The 20,392-nt window shown below is 44.3% G+C and overlaps 1 protein-coding gene across 1 annotated transcript in view; it reads left to right on the top strand.

The window, feature by feature from the left end:
• IL31RA (interleukin 31 receptor A) overlaps positions 1-15,734 on the top strand; it is a gene marked incomplete at both ends in the record, with an annotated part of 39,406 nt that extends 23,672 nt beyond the window's left edge. Inside the window, 8 exons of the mRNA XM_080933734.1 lie at positions 1,571-1,787; positions 6,083-6,268; positions 7,640-7,741; positions 8,839-8,985; positions 10,312-10,452; positions 12,337-12,430; positions 13,927-14,008; positions 15,270-15,734. Coding sequence (XP_080789860.1) covers positions 1,571-1,787; positions 6,083-6,268; positions 7,640-7,741; positions 8,839-8,985; positions 10,312-10,452; positions 12,337-12,430; positions 13,927-14,008; positions 15,270-15,734 — 1,434 coding nt within the window. The remainder of the gene's footprint in view (positions 1-1,570; positions 1,788-6,082; positions 6,269-7,639; positions 7,742-8,838; positions 8,986-10,311; positions 10,453-12,336; positions 12,431-13,926; positions 14,009-15,269) is intronic.
• Between the last annotated feature and the right edge of the window lie 4,658 nt (positions 15,735-20,392).

Here is a 20,392-nt window from a genome sequence, read left to right as displayed (position 1 = left end):
AAGTCTTTTTGAGTGGAGATGTCACTCTGGCTTGCCAAGTGGCATACTAAAATCAATCATCTCAGGGCTGACATTGTTTGTCTGTCTCCTTGGGCCACTCTTAGTTTGCAGAGGCATGGACACAGGAAAGCACAGCCAGGGACATAAAGAAGTATCAGTTAGGCTTGGGTACTGTGGAAAAAGATGGCTCTGTGGGTGTGCTTCAGAAGGAAAGTGAGCAATGATGTTTACCATGATGCCTACCCTGCAAGGTCTTGCTATGCTGGGGAAGGAGTCCAGCAGTGAGAATTGAGTGACCAAACTTCCCCACCTGCCTCTGTCTCTATGCCTCAGGAGACGATGGTTTTCTACTTGTTTTATTTTGTTTTGAGACAGGGTTTCTCTGTGTACCCCTGGCTGTCCTGGAACTCACTCTGTAGACCAGGCTAGCCTCAAAATCACAGATTGTCTGCCTCTCCTCCCTAGTGCTGAAATTAAAGGTGTTCAGCCCTGCTACTCTTCTAGGTTACCTAAAAATTCAAGTTATTTAGCAAAGTATGTACTAAAAGACTCTAAAGTTTGGCAGTGGTAAAGGATTGAGATTTTGTGGCTGGCCTGAGAATCACTGACTTGTGCACATTTAGGTACTGAATGTGATAAGTTCAGTGGCAGCGTGCTTGCCTAGCATTGGTAATGATTTCCAGCCCTGAAGGTGAATAAATAATAAAATCCAGCAATTAAAAAAAAAAACTATGAACTACATGTCAGCAAAAGAAAAAAGGGGAGAGATAAGGAATCGTCAGGAGGACCTCAGGCATTAGGTATTTTATTCATTTGGCCAGTGACAGGAAGTTCCTGGACTAGGATGTCACTGGGTCAAAGTGAGTGAAAGCTCTATCTGACCACATGCCCACTCCTGTCCTGTGAATGCTTGTAGTCAGCATAAATATCGAAAACCCGGGAGTCCCCCATAATTCCCAAGAAATACTCAGCATGCTTACTCCTAGACTAAACATCTGGCCAGTGGGTCTAAGGGCAAGACTAGAAATAAGAAATCTGGGTCAGGATTTCTGGGGTTTCACTTTGGGCTTCCTGTTAGAGGACTGGCAGGGAAGCCCTGAGTAATTTGGTCCTTTTAACTGAACTACCTAGCTGGACTTCTTCCCCAGGGCAAAGCAATGTCCCTCTACGGGGAAACTATGGGAACAAACATTAAAGGCACAGCTACCCCTTTGATGTCTTCTTGAACTTGGTTTTGGCCCAGAATGAAATGCCTTGACTCTAGATTTTATACCCCTGCCCACACATGACAGAAGGAAAGACACAGATGAAGTTAGAGGTGGCTTGCTCATACCACCTTGGCCCCACAAAACTGGACTTTCTATTAAGAACTGATTTCAAGTTATATAGATCATTTCTCCTGGCACTCGAAGGGTTAACATCACCCCACAGCAATCATTTGTGTTGGAAAGATAATCACCTGCTTGTAGTTTAGCATCTGATGGCTAACATGCCATTTCTACATTTATCACTGTCTCTGTGCCTTTCTCTTTCTGGTATTGGCAATAACTTTTGTTTTCTTTGGATACAGAAGGCAAGAGGAGCCCCAGTCTTGGAGAAAACATTTGGCTACAACATACAGTACTTTGCAGAAAACAGCACTAACCTCACAGAAATAAACAACATCACTACCCAGCAGTATGAACTGTTTCTGATGGGTCAGACACATTTTGTGTCCGTGACTTCTTTTAATTCTCTTGGCAAATCCCAAGAGGCCGTCCTGAGGATCCCAGATGTTCGTGAGGAGAGTAGGTACTTCTTTCTCAATGTGTAGCCACATCTGGGCAGAGAAAGCGTGGTCTCTGTCCTTGGGGTAGTTGTTGCTCTTTAATCGGATTGAAGAGGGAGGAACAGTGGCTCTCTAGGCTGTTGTGGGGAAACAGAATCTGCTCAACAAGCCCCTCCACCCCAAATTACAGTTCCTGTGGAACAAAGCCTGTGCTGAGAAGTTAAAGACAGTCACATAGCTCAGTCAAAGCCTCAAAGTTCTGCTTGCTATTTCTGTTGGTTCTGCTCCAAATGGTCGAATCACAAAAATTAGTCATATTCAAGACCTGTGTTATCAAAACTGTGTCCTCTCCTGAACTGTATCCTTCCCTAGGTGCCCCTGTGTCCCCGCTATGGCTTAGTGTTCCTTGTCCTGCTAGGAACCACACCTGGCATCCGCTGAATCCACACATTGGGCATTACTGACCCCAGGCACAGCGGCAAAGCCTTATTGTCTGTTTTGGATTAAAAAGTCTTCTTGGACTGTGCGTGAATGTGAATGCTGTGTCCTGTGTGTGTGTGTGTGTGTGTGTGTGTGTGTGTGTGTGTGTGTGTGCTGGCTGTATCATGCATGTATGTGTGTCAGTACTGTGTTATGTGTATGTGTTTGAGTTCTGTGTCATGTGTGAGTGCTGTGTTCTCTGTGTGTGTTATGCATGTGTGTGTATGCTATATCATGTATGTGCTGAGTCATGGGTGTGTATGAGTGCTGTCTTGTGTATATTCGTATATGAGTCCTATGTCATGTGTATATGCTGTGTTGTGTGTGCTGTTGTGTGTATGTGAATATGAGTGCTGTGTGATGTGTGTCTTGTGTGTATATGTACATGTGCTGTGTTTTGTGTGTGAGTGCTATGTTGTATGTGTATATGTGTATAAATGCTGTGTCGTGTGTGTGTGTGTGTGTGTGTGTGTGTGTGTGTGTGTGTGTGTACTACTGTGGAGCCCAGAGCTTGATATTGGATGTCTCCTCTATTGCTCTCCATCTGATTTTTCAGGTTAGGGTCTCTCACTGACCACACAGCTCACCAACTGACTAAACTGCCTGTCAGGAAGCTCCCTGGGGCCCTCCTGTTTCCCTCCCAGTGCTGTGATTGTAGGCATGTGCCGCCATGCCTGAATTTTTACGTGGATGCTAGAATAGAAAACCTCATGCTGTGCAGCAAGCACTTTACTCACCAAGCTTTGTCCTCAGCCTCTTCACCTTTGGGTTGTGTTTAAAACTTGCAAATAAATGAGACTATTGTCTTCACAGAGCTTCTCATCCTCAGGCTTCTACTTTGTTAATTGAACCTAATTATTATTATCTTCTTCTTCTTCTTCTTCTTCTTCTTCTTCTTCTTCTTCTTCTTCTTCTTCTTCTTCTTCTTCTTCTTCTTCTTCTTCTTCTTCCTTCTTCCTTCTTCTTCTTTCTTCTTCTTCTTTCTCCTCCTCCTTCTTCCCTCCCTCCTCTTCTCCCTCCCTTCCCCTCAACTTTTCTCCTCAAGAGGATATATACCCCATGAAGGCAGTACCTTTTAGAAAATAATACTTCTCTTAATTCTTAAGAATGTCATGCAATACATTTTGAGCACATCATCTCCTTCTCCTAACTCCTCCCAGATTTACCCTTTCCATCCTCACCCCTTACTTGCCCAAATTAGAGTTTCCTTCTTTTTCTGCCCTTCCCTGATGAGTCTGGTTGTATTGGCCAGTGATATTTGATCATGAGCCCAAAAGTTTTATTTGTTTGCTGGGTTTTGTTTCTTCTTTTTTTTTTTTTTTTAAAAAAATTGTTTTCTAAATATCAAATAACATAGCAGCCCGTACAGACATCAAGGAGCTGTTCTCTCTGATTGATATCTTTATTTGCTTAGCATTTATCATAATTTATCACAGAAAATGAGACTGTATAACATTCTGTTATAGTGAACCATGTAGGAAAGAGTTAAGTAATAATGATGTTGGTGCTTAAATCGCATTGAGTCAACGTGATCATCACATGTTGTGCATTAGGTTATGTCAGGCATTATGACAAGATGGCCTGGCTCACAAAATGACCCATGAGGCAGATTCTGTTAGGTCTACCTTCTACATGATGAAGGACCCAGGAAAGTTTTGGGATTTGTACAAGATTTTTCCAGTGGAACCCCAACCCAGCTCTGCGTAAACTAAACTGGTATGATGCACTTATCTTAAGAATTAGTGCTCATGATGTGTAGCTAGGCTTTTGGGTAGTTTGTTGAGTTCTTATACCCACTACCCTCCTGACTCTTATTCCACCCTAATCCTTTCCACCCCCCAACATTAGATCAGAGAGAAGGAAGGTTAGAGGGCAAAGGGAACATAGACCTTTTTAGACTATTTCCTACTGATTAGGGGTATTGAGTTCCCTGGGGCAAGTCCAATCTTTGTCATCAGAATATCTCCAACCACCATCCAGTAATCCAACAATAGCAAAAGCAGTGACAGGAACCACCAGCCGCAGAGGGAGCAGAAGCTGCCACAGGCCCTCTCGGGCTCTTGAATTTATGACTTCTCCCGTCCCCAGAATTCTAAACATAGACTATCTGCAGCTGGCAAGAATCATGCCTTTCCTAGAGCACAAGACAGTCACAGTGGCATGGATCTGAAGCAGTCCCATAACCCACAGCTGGGATCAAAGCAAAGACATACATAACTGTTGGGGGCGGTTAAGAAACCAAAATTCTCACAATACTGTGACTTGGACTTCTGGTCACAGATACTCTACAAGCCAAAATGGTTCTTTGTCTCTGTTATTATTTTTAAAGTATAGGACTGGCAGAAATAACCTTTCAGGGTCTCTCTACTCTTAAAGTTTTTGAATTTTATGTGTCTTCAGTCACAGGCAGGACTGGTATGGTACAGGATGTGGAAAAGCAAAGGTTGTTGTGTGGTGAGTTGGCTTGAGGGGTAGTGGGGACTGCATCAGGGAGAGAGTTGGGGCTCACACTGAACTGGCCTTAGAACAGTACTAGCCAGATCTAGGGTGGCTGTCATCATGACTGTCACAAGGTATTACTGAGGTTCACAGTCAGACCTCTTCCCTGCCTCCAGAGCTGATCATGTATCTTTATTCTTCAGAGTCCTTTAGGAGCAAGAGCCCAAGGTGTTCTTGATGAAGAATGGTGATTAGTGTTTATTCAGTAGGATGATTTAGAAACGTTTCTCTTAGCACTTTCTTAATGAGGACAGGCCTTCCCTCTTGCATGGCTGATTCATAGTTTCTGGATTCCTTTCCGACCTCCCCATGATCTTCTCAGCCCCTGCAGCATACCTGGCACTTAGATCTGGTTTTCCCACTGTCTCAGAGCTCCAGAATTGGTCTCCGAAGTCTGGGATGTGCTCACTCGTCTTCAGGGCAGGAGTCCTTGCCAGTCACTGGCTATGAAGGTGCCTCCAGGAAACCAGAGGAGGAAGTGGAGGATACAGGCCAGAGGCTAATTAAGCAAGAGTGCTCTCTTACTGTCCTAAAGCTACTGCTGTGAACTTGCACCAACTGGGTGGTTCCAAACAGCAGAAACACACTGTCCTGTGGTTCTGGAGGTTAGAGGTATAGGAAAGCAAGTTGTGCACTGGACCACGCTCTCCCCAGAGTCTCTAGAGGAGGATCCTCTTCAATCTTTCCACACTTCTTCAGGCTTTAGGCCCTGGCTTGGGGCAACTCCAATATCTCCAATTTCTTCCTCTCTACTTCTCCTCCCCCCACCACTTGCTTGCTTCCTTTCTTATCTTTGTGTGTGTGTGTGTGTGTGTGTGTGTGTGTGTGTGTGTGTGTGTGTGTGTGTGTGGTTCTGTGCATACTAATTGGTATGTGTGTACAGAAGCCAGAGGCAGACATCAGTTGTTTTTTCAATTGTTCTCCACCTTATTTTTTAAGTAGGCGTAAGAATATGTGTGTGTGCATGTATGTGTAAATGTGTGCATGCATATGTGCATATGTATGTGTGTGCATATGTACATGCTTATGTGCATGCATGCATTGTATGCATGTATGTGTGTGTGTGAGAACAGGTTTCTTCTCCTGCTTGGAGACAGTGCAATGTCCCTCCAGATCCTAGTTCACTTTCAGGAATCTGGTTAGTTCAGGGGATTTCAAAAGCATTTAACCATCAGAGATATTTGATAAGGGAAAGGAACAACGACAAAGGGAAGTTTTCAGAGCTCCAGTGGAGAGCTTGAACTTTGACCCTTTGCCATTTGGCAATGACAGGATGCCAGTGGGGCCGGTGCGTTTGGATTGATTTGTGAACCAGTCCTTTCCCCCTCTCCTCAGCCTTCCAGTGCATCAAGGACATGCAGGCCCACATATCTGAGCCCCTGCTGGTGGTGAACTGGCAGAGTTCCATTCCTCAGGTGGACACTTGGATAGTGGAGTGGCTCCCAGAAGCAGCTGAGCTGAAGTTCCCTGCTCTCCGCTGGGAATCTGTGTCTCAGGTCACCAACTGGACCATTGAGCAAGGTAGCTGGCTCAGAGCCTGCGGGCTCCCTTGGTGCAGGATTTGGTTTCATTTAAATCAGCCTTGAAGGTTGTGTAGAGCACTGTCATGGCTCTCAGCCTTTCCCAGGCAGAGCTGGCACAGAAAACCTGTGCCCAGGCGGGAAGCAAACCTAATCTTACCCACAAATGTCAACGGAGACACAGGAAATAATAATGTCTTCCAGCTACGCTGCCAGTGCTAATCATAATTTAACAGAAAAAAAGAAGGCTTTGAAAAATCATATGTTAATTGAGTCTGATAATTTCATATGAATGGACAATGTATTTTTCCCATATCTAAGTACCGCTCTTGGATCTACTCCCCATTTTTCCCCATCCTTCCCAACTTTCTGTCCCTCCCTTTATTTCTAGCTTTTAAATAACCTACTGAGTGGAATCTGTGCTGCCCATGTAGGCATAGGTGTAGGGCACCCACTATAGTGGTTGGCCTCCTGGGGAGTGGGGGAAACACCCTTAGAGAAACCTGATCCTCAGCTCCTACCCCCATCAAGTGCCTATTACAGTGCCTCAGTTAGAGGTGGGTCTCATTCTCATACCCCTCCCACTCCATGCTGGGTTGTTGACCGCTTTGATTTGTGTGGGCAAGCACAGCTGCTATGAATTCATGAATACAGTAGTTCTGTCATGTCCAAAAGAAACACAATCTTAATACCCACCAGAAGAGAGCCCCGATTATTTGAGGTAACACCAGATTTCGGGTCCCACTTGTTCTACTTCAGAAATTCCCTTCTGATCTAGTGACCTGCTTAAGAGCTAGCCCCATCCTTAGTAAGTTCAGTTCCCATATAAGACATAAGCTAAGTTTGCCTTTAAGTCTCATCATTTCTACTGTTGCCCAGCACTTAATAGAATCTATGAGATGAAGTCCTGGGTGTCGATATGTGTCTGTCTTCCCAGCCCTCTGGAGGAGGCTGAGACAAGTGGAAGATCTTGAGTTTAAGGCTAGCCTGGGCTATATCATGAGATGTTGTCTCCCAAAACAAAACACAATACCTTATAAAGGAATGCAGACAGGTAGAGAACTAGAATTCAAGGTATTTGAGTAGATATTGTTGTCAGGAGGGTTACATTTTATTCAGTATACCCCCAATTCACATGATAAAATCATTGATGGAGGAAGGACTCCCGACCTCCACTCATGATGGAGCTGTAATTTTCTTAAAAGTGTCCTCAGTTTGGTTCTGGGAGTTAGGACATCTTAGAACAAGGGCAGGCATTAGAGAGAAACAGGATGTCTTTTGTAAGTCTTAGGCCACAACTCAGCCCTCCATTTTATCTACTCTGTCATTATGTGTACTTATGCAGCTCTCTCTCCCACTCTCTCTCCTCCAGATAAATTACAGCCTTTCACATGCTATAATATATCAGTGTATCCAGTGTTGGGACACCAAATAGGAGAGCCATATTCAATCCAAGCTTATGCCAAAGAAAAAGGTATGTGTGGACCAACTTTGGGGGAAGGAAATGGGCTCTTACAAGTTCAGATGTAGGGCTGTTTCAAGGCTCATTTCTACCACACCTTAATGTTCATCTTCAGTTGTGTGTGTTTGACACACATGGGCCCAGAGTATAGACTCATTAAATTTAAAGATTTCAATAAGTCTACTCACTTCTTGCTTTACAATGGGGGAATTGAAGCTTGCCTAATGTCACAACAAAACAGCAACTGAGGCTGTCACCAAAGTGAACATTAATTAAGGTCAATTCAGGAAGCATATCAAACTCATCATACACATGTTAAAGTGATTCTCTGGGAGTACATACGTGTGTGTGTGTGTGTGTGTGTGTGTGTGTGTGTGTGTGTGTGTGTGTGTATGTTAGTCATGGGTGTTTTGGTGCATGTATGAGAGCTTGAAGTCAACTTTAATTGTCATTTCTCAGAAGCCGTTCACCTTGTTTATGTTTTGAGATTCCTCCCAGGGACCTGGGGCTTGCTCATTAGTCTAGCTGCCCATTGGCTAGCCAGCAACCCCAGAGGTCCACCTGTCTCCACCTCTTCAGCTCTGATCTTACAACAGAGGCCACCATGGCCAGCTTTTTAAATGACCTTATGCTTTCATGGCAAGTGCCTTCCATTGGGCTATCTTGCATCCTTCCAGGTGACTTTTTATGAGACAATAATCAAGATACATTACTCAGACTTTATCTTTTTGGAAATGAGCATCCTCTAGATTCAGCACTGGAAACTGTCTTCTGTTGTGTAAAGGTAGGCCAGGGAAGTTAGTCTCCAACTGATCATAGCTACACTTTAGAGACAGGAATGAAAGCTGGGTGCTAATTGGAATGGGGGACCTACAGAAAAGTACATTTTCTTGAGGCTTTGAAATTCCTCATCATCTTAAATAAGATGCCTGACTAGGAGGAAAAAAGCAATCTCTACAAACAAGTTTACTCCTTACTTCCCCATTCAACTTCCTTATCCCAAACCCAGCATTGTGGTTTTTGCCTGAACTCCAGGGCAGGGGTTGATCTTCTGGAGTATGATTCAGCCTTGTTGTTTATTTATTTTTTATTCTCCCTGTCCTCTGAAGCTCCATCAAGAGGTCCTGAGACCAGGGTGGAGAACATTGGTTTGAAGACAGCCATGATTATATGGGAAGAGCTTCCCAAGAGTGTTAGAAATGGATTTATCAGCAATTACACTATATTTTACCAAGCTGAAGGTGGAAAAGAATTCTGTAAGTATGCACACAGCCAAGCTGAACAAACTCAACCCACCCCTCTGCTCGTTCCCCCTAGATGATGTGAATAGACCTGACACAGAGGTGGCTCCCAGTGCTGTGACCTGCACACTTATCCAGATACTCAGCTGCTTTGTACCTCTCTGAAAATGGAGTCAGGGGCACCACCTCATGAGTTTAAAAGGTTTAAAGGAGTCCCAAGGAGGACTGGGAGGAGTTGTAATCTCTCCTGCTCAGTCACAGAATGGGTGGGTCCCCTTGGACTTTTCTGACCATTCTTTTGGGCAGGATCTGCCCATCTTAAGGAGTGGGTTCATATGCAGGGACAGACCTTGTTTGATGGCACCTGTCTTGGTGCAGAGCTCTCAAAGCATAAGTTCTACCACCCATTGTCCATGGCACTTTCTTTTTGAGTACATTATAGTATATATAATATGAATATTTGAATATTCAGAACTAAATATTTGAAGGTATATAGTTCAGAGGTCTTAAGAACATTTATCGAATTGTGTAATCACCACTTCTTTCATCTCCCTGTTCGCGTGGAAGCTCTGTGTTCCTTTAATCAGTGACTCCCTGTCCCCTCCTCCCATGGCCTCTGCCAGCTACCAGACTGTGCCTATAGATTATCTATTCAGACAATTTCAATGAAGCAATCATGGCTGAGGGGGAAGTTCAGAGCCCAAGCATGTCCCTAGCATGCACAAGGTTTTGGGTGTCCTGCAAAATAAAATAGGCCAGTCTTACATCGTGTGTTCCAAGGGGTATCTCAGAAACCTTTTGCACCGTAGTCACGAATGATACCAAGCACTCTTGTGTGGCTGTTGGCTACTTGCATGCCTTCTTCAGAGCAATGCCTTGTCAGTTCTTTACCCACTTTCACAGTAGATTGTCTTTGTAGTCTTGGGTTATAAGTTCCTTGTATTGTGCGTAAAAACTCCTTATCTAATATATAACTTACAAACACTTTCTTCAATTTTGTAGACAGTTATTTCATGCCTGATACTGTCTTTTGATGAACAGCAGCGTCTTAACTTTAAGGAAGTTCAGTTTAATATTGTTTTATGCAGTTGCTTGTGCTTAGGGTATTGTATTTTTTTTTAAGTACTCACGATTCAAAGTTGTGGTTTGGTTATTTGGGTTTTTGAAGAGTTTGATACTTTTAGCTCTTATGTTTACATCATTGATCCATCTTGATGGACTTTCTTTAAGCAGAAGTTGGGAAGCTAGAAGTACAGGTCAGGGAACCCTGGGTCAATGCCAATGCACATCTTCAGTTTGACTTGCTGTACTATTTTGCTTCTATTTTTTTTTTTCTTTCAGCCAAGACTGTTAATCCCCTTGCCCTGCAGTATGACCTGGAGTCTTTGACACGAAGGACCTTTTACACTGTTTGGGTCATGGCCAGCACCAGAGTTGGAGGTACCAATGGGGAGAAAATAAACTTCAAGACATCATCAATCAGTGAGTATTAGCTCTAGGCCTCTTCTGAAGTTTACCTTAGGTTGGCAATGGCATTTCTCAGGAGCAAGGAAAGCCAACAGCAGCCAAGTGAGAAGCCTCCTGCTCTCTTCTGGCTTACTTGCCTCCCAGAAAGGTAAGCAATGAGGAATTACTGAGGAGCTGGCAAAGTGAGACAGACTGGTCATGTTGCTATTTCCTGATGGGCAGCCTTAAATAATCTTAGGATGAAGCGAACAACAACTTCAGCCTCAGTCACATCAAAGGCTGTTGCTTGAGCTCACACCAGTGTCTAAATGTCAAGAGTTGTGCAATAGAACCTTGGAAAGAAAAGATTGGTTGATCCAAGGTCACTGACAAGAGACTTAATGTTACCATCTGTGGTGAGGTTTTGGTTTGTTTACAAAAAGGCATGTGTATTCAACTTATCAGCTTTTACATTGAAAACATGGAAAACAAGAACATTTGATAGAGATAACAAATGATGTGAAATATAATAGTTCTATTTGGTGGTTGGTTAAGGAAGACATTTGGTAGGAGAGCTGAGGATGTGTAATAAACAAAGGAAAAAGAAGAGGAAAGCCAGCCTGGTCTACAAAGTGAATTCTAGGACAGCCAGGGCTATACAGAGAAACCCTATTTCAATCAATCAATCAAAATTCAAGCAACACTGAAAAGTTTTGCAATAACTACTATAGGCCAAAAAATGTCTTCTTGATGCATCTCAAAAGCCTCTGGTTATTTATGTTCCTGAAAAATGAAGTAGACGGTGGTTCTGGAAACTTTGAGCAGAATATCTGGCTTTACACAGAAAGCATGCTCTGTTCTGAAGGCTAACAATGCCTTCTTGGAATTATTTTTGATACTACTTCTAAAATTATCCTTTAACATCATGCTATAGCTTCAGAACACTGGATACAAGTGAAATTATGAAAATTTCACCCAGGATCAAATTTAAGGCACAACCCTGTGTTGGAACCTAGAAGTTCTCTCCGTGGTCTGTAGATTAAAGACTATTCTACTTCTCTCCGGGGTCCTCTGCCACCCATTCTCTCTCTCTTTTTTTTTTTTGAAAGACTATTATTATTATTATTATTATTATTTGTATGTGTGTGTCTGAGTGAGCTTATGTGCACCGCATGCCTGCACAAGTTAGAACAGTCTGTCAGCTTATCAGATGGTACTGCTAACCTATCAGATGGTAGTACCAGCCTATCAGATGATACTGCCCGCCCATCTGGGGGTACTGCCGACCTATCAGATAGTACTGCCTACATTCAGGGTAGACTCTCCCCTAAGTGTTCTCCCATGTCAGTCTTTTGGACTCACCCTCACAAACATACAATAGCATGCATGTATTTACTGTTCTGTAGGTATCTCTTAGTCTAGGCAAATCGACAAGTCAAAGATTACCTGTCAAAGTTTATCATGTGAGTTTTTCTACCCCAGGATATATGAACCATGTGATTAAGGATCTGATTTCTTTGCTTACTTGTTTGTCTTATTTCTCAGAATAATGTCTGGCTAATAGTTATGCTAGTAAGTACTGAATGAAGTTGGAAGATGATCCTGGCAAACTCAAGATCTATCAGTACATAACATATAATATTTGGAGATGTCAATGAAACCCATTATTCTGTATAAGAAAAATATAATAATACAAAAGAAAATATATTAATATCTATCATGTTATATATAGAGAAGACAGCTAAAAAGAGAATCAAAATCCCAGTGATTTCATTAGAAATAAATTGGATTTAAATAGGATATTAATGAGAAACATTGCTAAAGAAAAAAAAAAGCTAAAAGAAAAAGTTAATATTTGATTTTTGTCAAAGAGTTGGGGAACTTTACTGACAATAGTATTTTGTTTTCTTTATCACAAAGGTGTCTTTGAAATTGTCCTTCTAACATCTCTAATTGGAGGAGGCCTTCTTCTACTTAGCATCAAAACAGTGACTTTTGGTCTCAGAAAGCCAAAGTGAGTGCATAATTGACAGTGAATGTCTTTAAAATTTGCCACAGAAAGCAGTGGGTGCCATTGTGGCTGGTGGTGTGAGAGGGAACTCCACCCCAGGAGAGGGAGGGCTGCTCATTCATTCATTTGGTCCATGTGTGCGGGAATGACTAAAGGCCACACTCATAGACTCGTGACGATTCCGACTTATTTGTGCAGGTCTGTACACCAAGTCTAGATTCTTCTGAGGCCAAGGGAATACTACCTGCCCCATAGGCTCTGTCTGACAAAGTCTATCATGTAAGGTTGGAGTGGAAAAGAGCCTGGGTGCTAGCCAACTGGACGAGAGCACATGTCTGTTTTTTGTGATGCAGAGTTGGGTGGCTGGCTGCAGGTATATTTGTCCTGCTTGCTCTTGCCAGTGTGGGGAAAGATGTTTGTCTTCAGCATTTTGTATTTCTCCCTGCAGTGAGCCTTAGGCTGTCTCAGTGTTTCTCCTTGATAGGACATTCTACCCTGGTCCTTGTGAGCCTTCTCTGCCCAGCAGCTGGGCTTCATTTGTGACTAATGTCGACCTCAATCACCATCAATATTCTGCAGCCAAGTCACAGCACAGACTTTTTTTTGTACATTGTATTCTTAAGTAACCATCTTCAATCTAGACACATGTCAGAACTGGATCCTGCCCCAAGGGTTTTCTGACTCAGAGTTCTGGGATAAAGACTAGGAATGTGTATTTTGATTAGTGGGATACACTGGTGTTGAAGTTTGGGAGCATACTTTGGGAACACTATGCAGAAGTGTGGGTAGTTAGTGCATCAACTGCTCCTGAGAATACATTTGCCAAAAGTAATGTAGTTTTCAACATCAGGACCAGGGTAGAGATATGGGGGTGATAGAGAAAGAAAGTTAAGCATATAATTATGTGGGGGAAGCATATCCATTTGTGTTGTCCCATAGACAACTACGTCCTACTTCCCGTCAGTGAAGAGTGTGTACACTTACTCTTATTTAATAGAAAGCTGGGTAGTTGCCTTCTGTCTTGGGTATTTTCTATTGTTGTGATAAGACATTATGATCAAGGTAATTTATAAAGTTTTTATTTGAGGTTTACAGTTTCAGAGGGTTAGAGTCTATCCGTGACCATTATGGTAGGGAACATGTCAGCAAGAAGGCTATCTTGGCTATGGAGCAGTAGTTGAGAGCCCACTCTGAGACACAGCCATGAGACAGAGAGCTAACTAGGAATGGGTGGGCTTTTGAAACCTCCAGGCCTTCTCCTAGTGATATACCTCTTCCTACAAGGCCACACCTCCTAATCCTTCCCAAACAGTTCCACCAACTGGGGATTCAAACATGTCAGCCTGTAGGGGCCATTCTCATTCAAACCAATCAGACCCTTCTTGAGTAAGGAGTCATACTGTTGCCTTTAATAAACCTTGCCCTTAGCTCAGCCACACACTATGCATGGACCATGTCCTGGACTCACCCCCTCTCTTAAAAATCTCATCTTTTAACAGCCAATTGACTCATCTGTGTTGTCCTGATGTTCCCAACCCTGCTGAAAGTAGTTTAGCCACATGGCTCGGAGATAATTTCAAGGTACACATTGCTGGGTTTTGTCCAGGAAATTGTGCAGACTGGCTGGAGGAGGTATACCAGATGGATGGGAATGGGAAAGGCTTTCCTCAAGGCTCACAAAGAAAGAACTGAAAGTTTGGAAGACCTAGGAAACAGCTGAATGGGCAGATGGAATCAGTTTTCCTATTGGGACTTCCATCTTGTACTCTGGACTGGAGGAAAGATGCTCCTCAGGGCCTGAGGTATCCCTTATAGAAGTGATCTTGTAAGGATACCATGAAAGAACTGCTCCACAGTTTGACTTTTTGATGGGGAACAAGAGGGCCTGACTACCACCTCTGAGTTCATTTAAAAGGCAGTCAAGAGCAAATTAGTCTGGGGGCTGCTCAGAAACACAGCAGTACTGGGGAAATGGCAAGCCAAAGGCATCTTTGAATTGGGTCTCTCCAATGGCAGGTGTTATTGTTTAATTAGCAGTAGGGTTTCCCGATTTTTTTTTCAAGTAGAACTCCTCTATTTAAGGATGTTTCTACACTTGATCTTATCCAAAAGGCCAAGAAGTGATTACGGATATTTTTAAATAGGAATCTTGAAAAATGTCTAACATATGACTTCCCCCGTAAGTGGAAATCAACCCCGTCAAATGTAGCTCTGAGATCCTTAGTATTAAAAGTCCTTCCCCAGGTTGGCTCAATGCAAGAATTTAAAACATTAGTCTTTTTCTTTAACTTAGAATTTAAAAAAAAAAAAAATACACGGACATTTTTGTAATAACGAGCTCTGGTTTTGCTCCCTCCTTTCCTTTGCTTCTGTTACATTGGCCTTTTTGCTCTCCTGTTTATTAAGTTGAAGAGACATGCTTTGCATAGTCTGCAGGATAGTCGGCTATATTTAACTGCAGACTGTACACCAGGCACTGGGCCGGATCGGCAGGAGACAAAGGTGACAGAGAACCCTGCCCTGTTGTGAGGCCGCCTTAGATCTTCTGGTGGTGCCTTTTGCCTTTCTGGATTTTCTCATCTCACCTGGAGTTTTGTAAATGTGGTGTGGAAGATGGCTGGGAGTTCTCTAAAAGGATTATGGGTCACTGGGTGCTGCTGGTCCTTTGGATGTGGGTCACTGTTGCCAAGCTCTTGAGGAAGTAGCTGGTCACTGTCTAAACCAGGGAGGGATGCAGGGGCTATGTTAGGGGCAGGGCTTCTGTGTCCCAAATACAATGATTCAGCTCAGTCATTTGCATTCCTTACATGACCCCTGGGGTGTTCCCTTTCCTCTTTTGTAGAAGTCAAATATGAAGAAGACTGAAAACTCTGGGAACACGGAAGACAGGGTCCTAAAACCATGTCCTATTCCCGATGACCTCATTGACAAGCTGGTAGTGAACTTTGAGAATTTTCTGGAAATAGTTTCGACAGAGGAAGCTGGACAGGGTCAGGGGAACATTTTAGGAGAAGCGAATGAGTATGTAACCTCCCCATCCAGAGCTGACTGTCCCCCAGGGAGAAGTTTTAAGGAACTCTCAGTTTTAACTGAGGTTGCTCCTGAAGACTCCTATAGCCTGAGTCCGGCAATGGTGGAAGAGTCATACTCAGAACTTGACAACCGATCTCTGCCTGACAGCCAGAGTCCAGGCCTGGAGCCTCCCTGTGAAGAGCGAGTTCAGAATCTATATCTGAAAAATTCAGTGACCACCAGGGAGTTTCTTGTGCATGAAAATATTCCAGAGCACAGCAAGGGAGAAATCTAAGTGCTGCTGTAGTGTGAAAACCCTTGGGACTGAATGGATCTCTTCCCTAGCGAAGACACTGAGACATCCAGAAGTCTCCTTTGACCCTGCCCTGTTCAGTTTGAGGCCTCCTTTGGCCCCATCCCGCTGAGTTTGCTGCTGAGCTGCCTGGAAAGTGGTGCCACAGATGCGGACTTATGCCTGGAAGACTGGAGTGCCTTACAGGGAAAAGGAAGTCACTTTCTTCTGTGCGCTTTCACAGAGGCCCCTTGAAATGATGGCTTCAGGAGAAAGGCCCAGCTTCCGAGCTTAAAGGACCCCCAGGAGGACATGTCAGATCTTATCCCCAGGAACCAAGTTGTCCTGGCCGTCACCCCCAGGGTCCAGGGCAGCTGTTTCGTTGGCACTTGCCTCTGGCAGGAACCTGGTCTCTACTCTTCCTTTCTGCAGAGGCCAGGAGGATTCCTAAGGGTGTGCCAGGCTCCTCAGTCCTTGCATGGTCTCAGGGTCTTCAGCAATGTCCTTTCTGGGACTCTAAATCACAAACTTTTTATTTTTTCAACATTGAGGATTGAACCCAGGGACCCATCCCACTCACCCCAAGTTTATTATATATTGCTGGTAAATCAAAAAATTCCAGAAATCTCCAGTAAGACACCGGCATGGACTGTGGGCTAGGTAGCAGGTTAGCTTGCTTTGTAGGCCATTCCCTGTCTTGTGCTATGCCTGGCAGGAGAAGGTTCAGACACTGACCTCCACACTAGCTTGGAGCCCAGGAGAGCTTACCAAGTAGACCCTAAAAGGGCCTCTTCCCAGCCACACTGAGCAAGGCCTGGTAAGATGTACCACTTCGCAAAATTATCTCTGTCCTTTGCTGTCTTGGCCTGAGGAGAGACAACCAAGGGTATTCTCACATCTCCAGCTCAGGGAACCTCATCCCAGAGTGGTCAGCAGAGCTAGCAGAGCCTCAAAAGACATGATGAGGCTTTGGAATCTAAAGTCCTTGAACACTGGGGGGGGGGGTTTGGGGGAAACAGAGACCACACACAGACAGACAGACAGACAGACAGACAGACAGACAGACACACACACACACACACACACACACTTTCTGGGTTTCTGGCTGAGTGCCTGCCTTCTGTAGAAGGAGGACACACATTCAAAGTTCCCCAGGCTTATCCTTTCCTGTTTCCTGCCCAGCCCTGTGGAGAGTTAGTAGCTGGTTGTCACCTGAACTGGATGTTCTCAAGCAGGGTTCACTCTCCCTCCAGAGGCAGACAGAGGAGCAATACCTGGAGTTGCTTTAGATGTCATGGCTAGGAGGGCTGCTACTGGCATCTAGTGGGCAGCAGCCAGCAATGCCGAACTCTGCCTACAATGTGCAGCCAGCCTCACAGCTAAGGATGACAGGTCTCCACATGCTTGCATGCTATGGTCTGTAAGACACTGCTTTAATCAACAGCGTTGTGCTGAACACCTTCTTTGTATAATGTGACTATGATAAACATCTTCGTTCAAAATATTTTTCTTACCTTTGTCATATCTACATGGGGATGATTACAAAATTGAATTTGCTGCAGGTTTTGTGATCCATGTCTTGCCTGATACAAGTTCAGAAGGCTACAGTGACTTTCAGTGTTAGCTGAGATGTCTGAGGGATAGTTTGTGCTTTCCCACTGACATTTGGCTGTTCCCTTCTGCATGCTTGATTTCATCCTTCTTAGGTCTTTGATGTGAATGTTGCCAGCCACAATCAGTCGTTCGGGAGTGTTGGTGCCCTGCACTCTCATGTGGGATCTGAGAACGAAGCCTAGCAGAGGATATTAGAGGCTGCACTGAGGTCCACGTTGGAAGCGCTAACCCAGAGGCCACAGCTGCCCCTGTCCTGACCAAGGTGCCTGCCGTGACCTGCTGGGAGGGATGTGGAGGAAGAACTTAGGAGCCTCCCAGGCTCCTCCAGAGGAGGTTGGATGCATATGCTACCAATTTCACTTTTAGACATGGGATCTTTCCCAAATTCAGCCAATGTGCGGATGGGGGTGAGATGGGAGAGAACTGTCCTAAAGCGGAAATAAAAATATGTAAACCAGAACCAACACAGAGTTCCAAATGACTGCAGCTACAAAAACAAACAAAACAAACAAAAGAAAAAACAAAAATCACACACACACACACACACACACACACACCCAGAGCAGGCCTGAGACGGCATGTTTACTTCTCCACAGGTTTATTATGTGTTTGGTAATATATGACATGGATGGGAGTTGTGTGGTGCAGGGTGAGGATGAAAAAAGTTGCTATTGCATGGGAGGAGCTTTCCAGGTTCTTTATTGTCAACAAATTTGTATTTTGACCATCATATAAAACCACCTTTATAATATTCTGTACTCCTTGGGTTTCAACTACTTCATTCCCAGCCCCCAACATAATGTCTTTATTGATTATTTGGGAATCTCACATCATACACCCCATCGCGTTTCCAAGGTCTGCCTCCCCACCGTTGTGACCGCCCTGCTTCCTCCCACCCTTCCCATCCCCCCACCCCCACCCAAAAGGAAACAAAAGTCCAAATGGCATCTATGTGCTCACTGGAGCATGGTCAGATTCCCAGTGGCCAGTCCCTTAAAGAAAAGTGAGTCCTTCCCTGTAGATTTATGTTAAGGTGGTACATGATTGGACAGTGGAGAGGTAGGTGGGAAAAAGGTAGGAAAACAGAACAGAAGCAGGTATTGAGGGGAAAGATCAAGATGGAGCTGGAGAAAGCAGACATGGATTCTGGCGGCCGCAATCGGTGATAGGAAGATATGAATATTTTAAAGGGATTTTATAGGTCTTTTATCTCATATAGAAGGCCAGTTGTATCTTTGTCTATTTGATGTAATCTTATGGTATAGAGGGTTTGTGGATTGGGAATGTAATATACAAACCTGCATGAAAAGCTGTCAGGCCCTGGAGTAATGTTTGTGCCAGGCGGTGGGGTAAAGAGACAACCCGAGACAGAAACTGAAGGGCAGGCAGAGTGAGCAGCCTGGGAAGGGAATCTCATGGAGAGTGTAGGCTTTGGACTGAGTGACAGTCCGCGTGCTCGGCTCCACACTAGAGCGACATCCACGGAGTGAGACCTCGGGGACTGATAAAAAGACAAACCATCTTTTTTAGTATTTACAGCAACACTTCCCCACCAGAATCCACCCATTGTGGAGAGCTACCCTTGAGCAACCTTACCACAATTTTAAGAGTTCTCTTCCATGGCTTTCTGCCTAAGCTGTCAGGTCGGGGCGGGGTAGGGGTATCACAGAAGCCTTCCGTGTCCCTCTTTCTCAGCTCGGCGTCTGCAGTCATTGATACCACCGCAGAAGTAGCTTCCCTGTCCTTACAGTCAGCAGGAGCACAAATCCTGGACTTCCACAGACATCTGCATCACGCCCTTCTTGCTGCCCAGGGAGCCACCTTTCTCCACCTCTGTCGCCAGGTGGTCAGCACCTTTCTCCTTCACCTGCCGTGAGATGAGCCCATCATCTTGCTGCCCGCCTCCACCACCCAGCAGATGTTCTTGTAGTCCAGCCACAGGATGTTCTCGTCACACTTCTCCATGTAGGCACTGTCCAGGGTGATCTTCAGAGTGGCTCCCTTCTTCAGCTCCATCTCTGCAGTGCCTCTGCCCTTGATGAATCCAGTCTGGATCTCAGGCCCCTTCGTGTCCCTCATTCACACCCAGCAGCTCCACGCAGCCATGGCTGACACCTTCCTGGAACACGTGCGCCGCCTGGACATTGACTCTGCACCTATCACGGCCCGCCACACTGGCATCATTTGTACCATTGGCCCTGCTTCCCGGTCTGTGAAGATGCTGAAGGAGGTGATTAAGTCTAGAATGAATGTGGCTTGGCTGAATTTCTCTCATGGAACCCATGAGTCCCATGCAGAGACCATCAAGAATGTTTGTACAGCCAGAGAGCTTTGTGTCTTAGTCCATTCTCTACAGTCCTGTTGCGGTGGCTCTGGTCTTGTTTTTTGTTTTGGTTTTTTTTTTTTTTTTTTTTTTTTTTTTTTTTTGTAGAGAAAGAATCTTTGCTGGAACTTTGTAGTGGAATAGAAAGCAAATGTCCAAATAGTAGACAAATATCCAGCCATTTTCCAAGGGCACCACACACAGCAAACCCACTATAAACTCTGGCTACACTCTCTCATTACTTTGTAATAAAAGCTAACGTTATGGCAATTTTTTTTTTTTTTTTTTTTTTTTTTTTTTTTTTTTTTGTGAGACTCTGTGCTGGGGTTTTGAGCCTCTCTCTGGGAATCTGCTCAGTCTCTTATTGTGAGACACAAAGCATTATTGTTAGAGATGCCAAACATCTCTGAGAGGTTCAGGGGTGTGGCCTGGGTTGTGTGGCTTGGAAGTGGTGAGTTGAAACTCAGGCCTCTGACTGACTGCTTTTGTATAGTAGGGGGAATTTTGAGGTGATGATAATGCTAATTACACTGTCCGATCATCTCATATTGTATCCATAGAAATATGCTTCTGTGCAATTTCTAAGAAAGTCTTATTAGGAAGAAAGAGGAAGAGGGAAGGAGGAAGAAACTTGGTGAGAGAGAGAGAGAGAGAGAGAGAGAGAGAGAGAGAGAGAGAGAGAGAGAGAGACTGATTCTGATTCATGGGGTGGTTCCTAAAACCA

This window comes from Micromys minutus (assembly GCF_963924665.1).
Source record: "Micromys minutus genome assembly, chromosome: 20".
In the NCBI taxonomy this organism is placed as follows: domain Eukaryota; kingdom Metazoa; phylum Chordata; class Mammalia; order Rodentia; family Muridae; genus Micromys; species Micromys minutus.
This window is presented reverse-complemented; position numbering and strand designations above follow the sequence as displayed.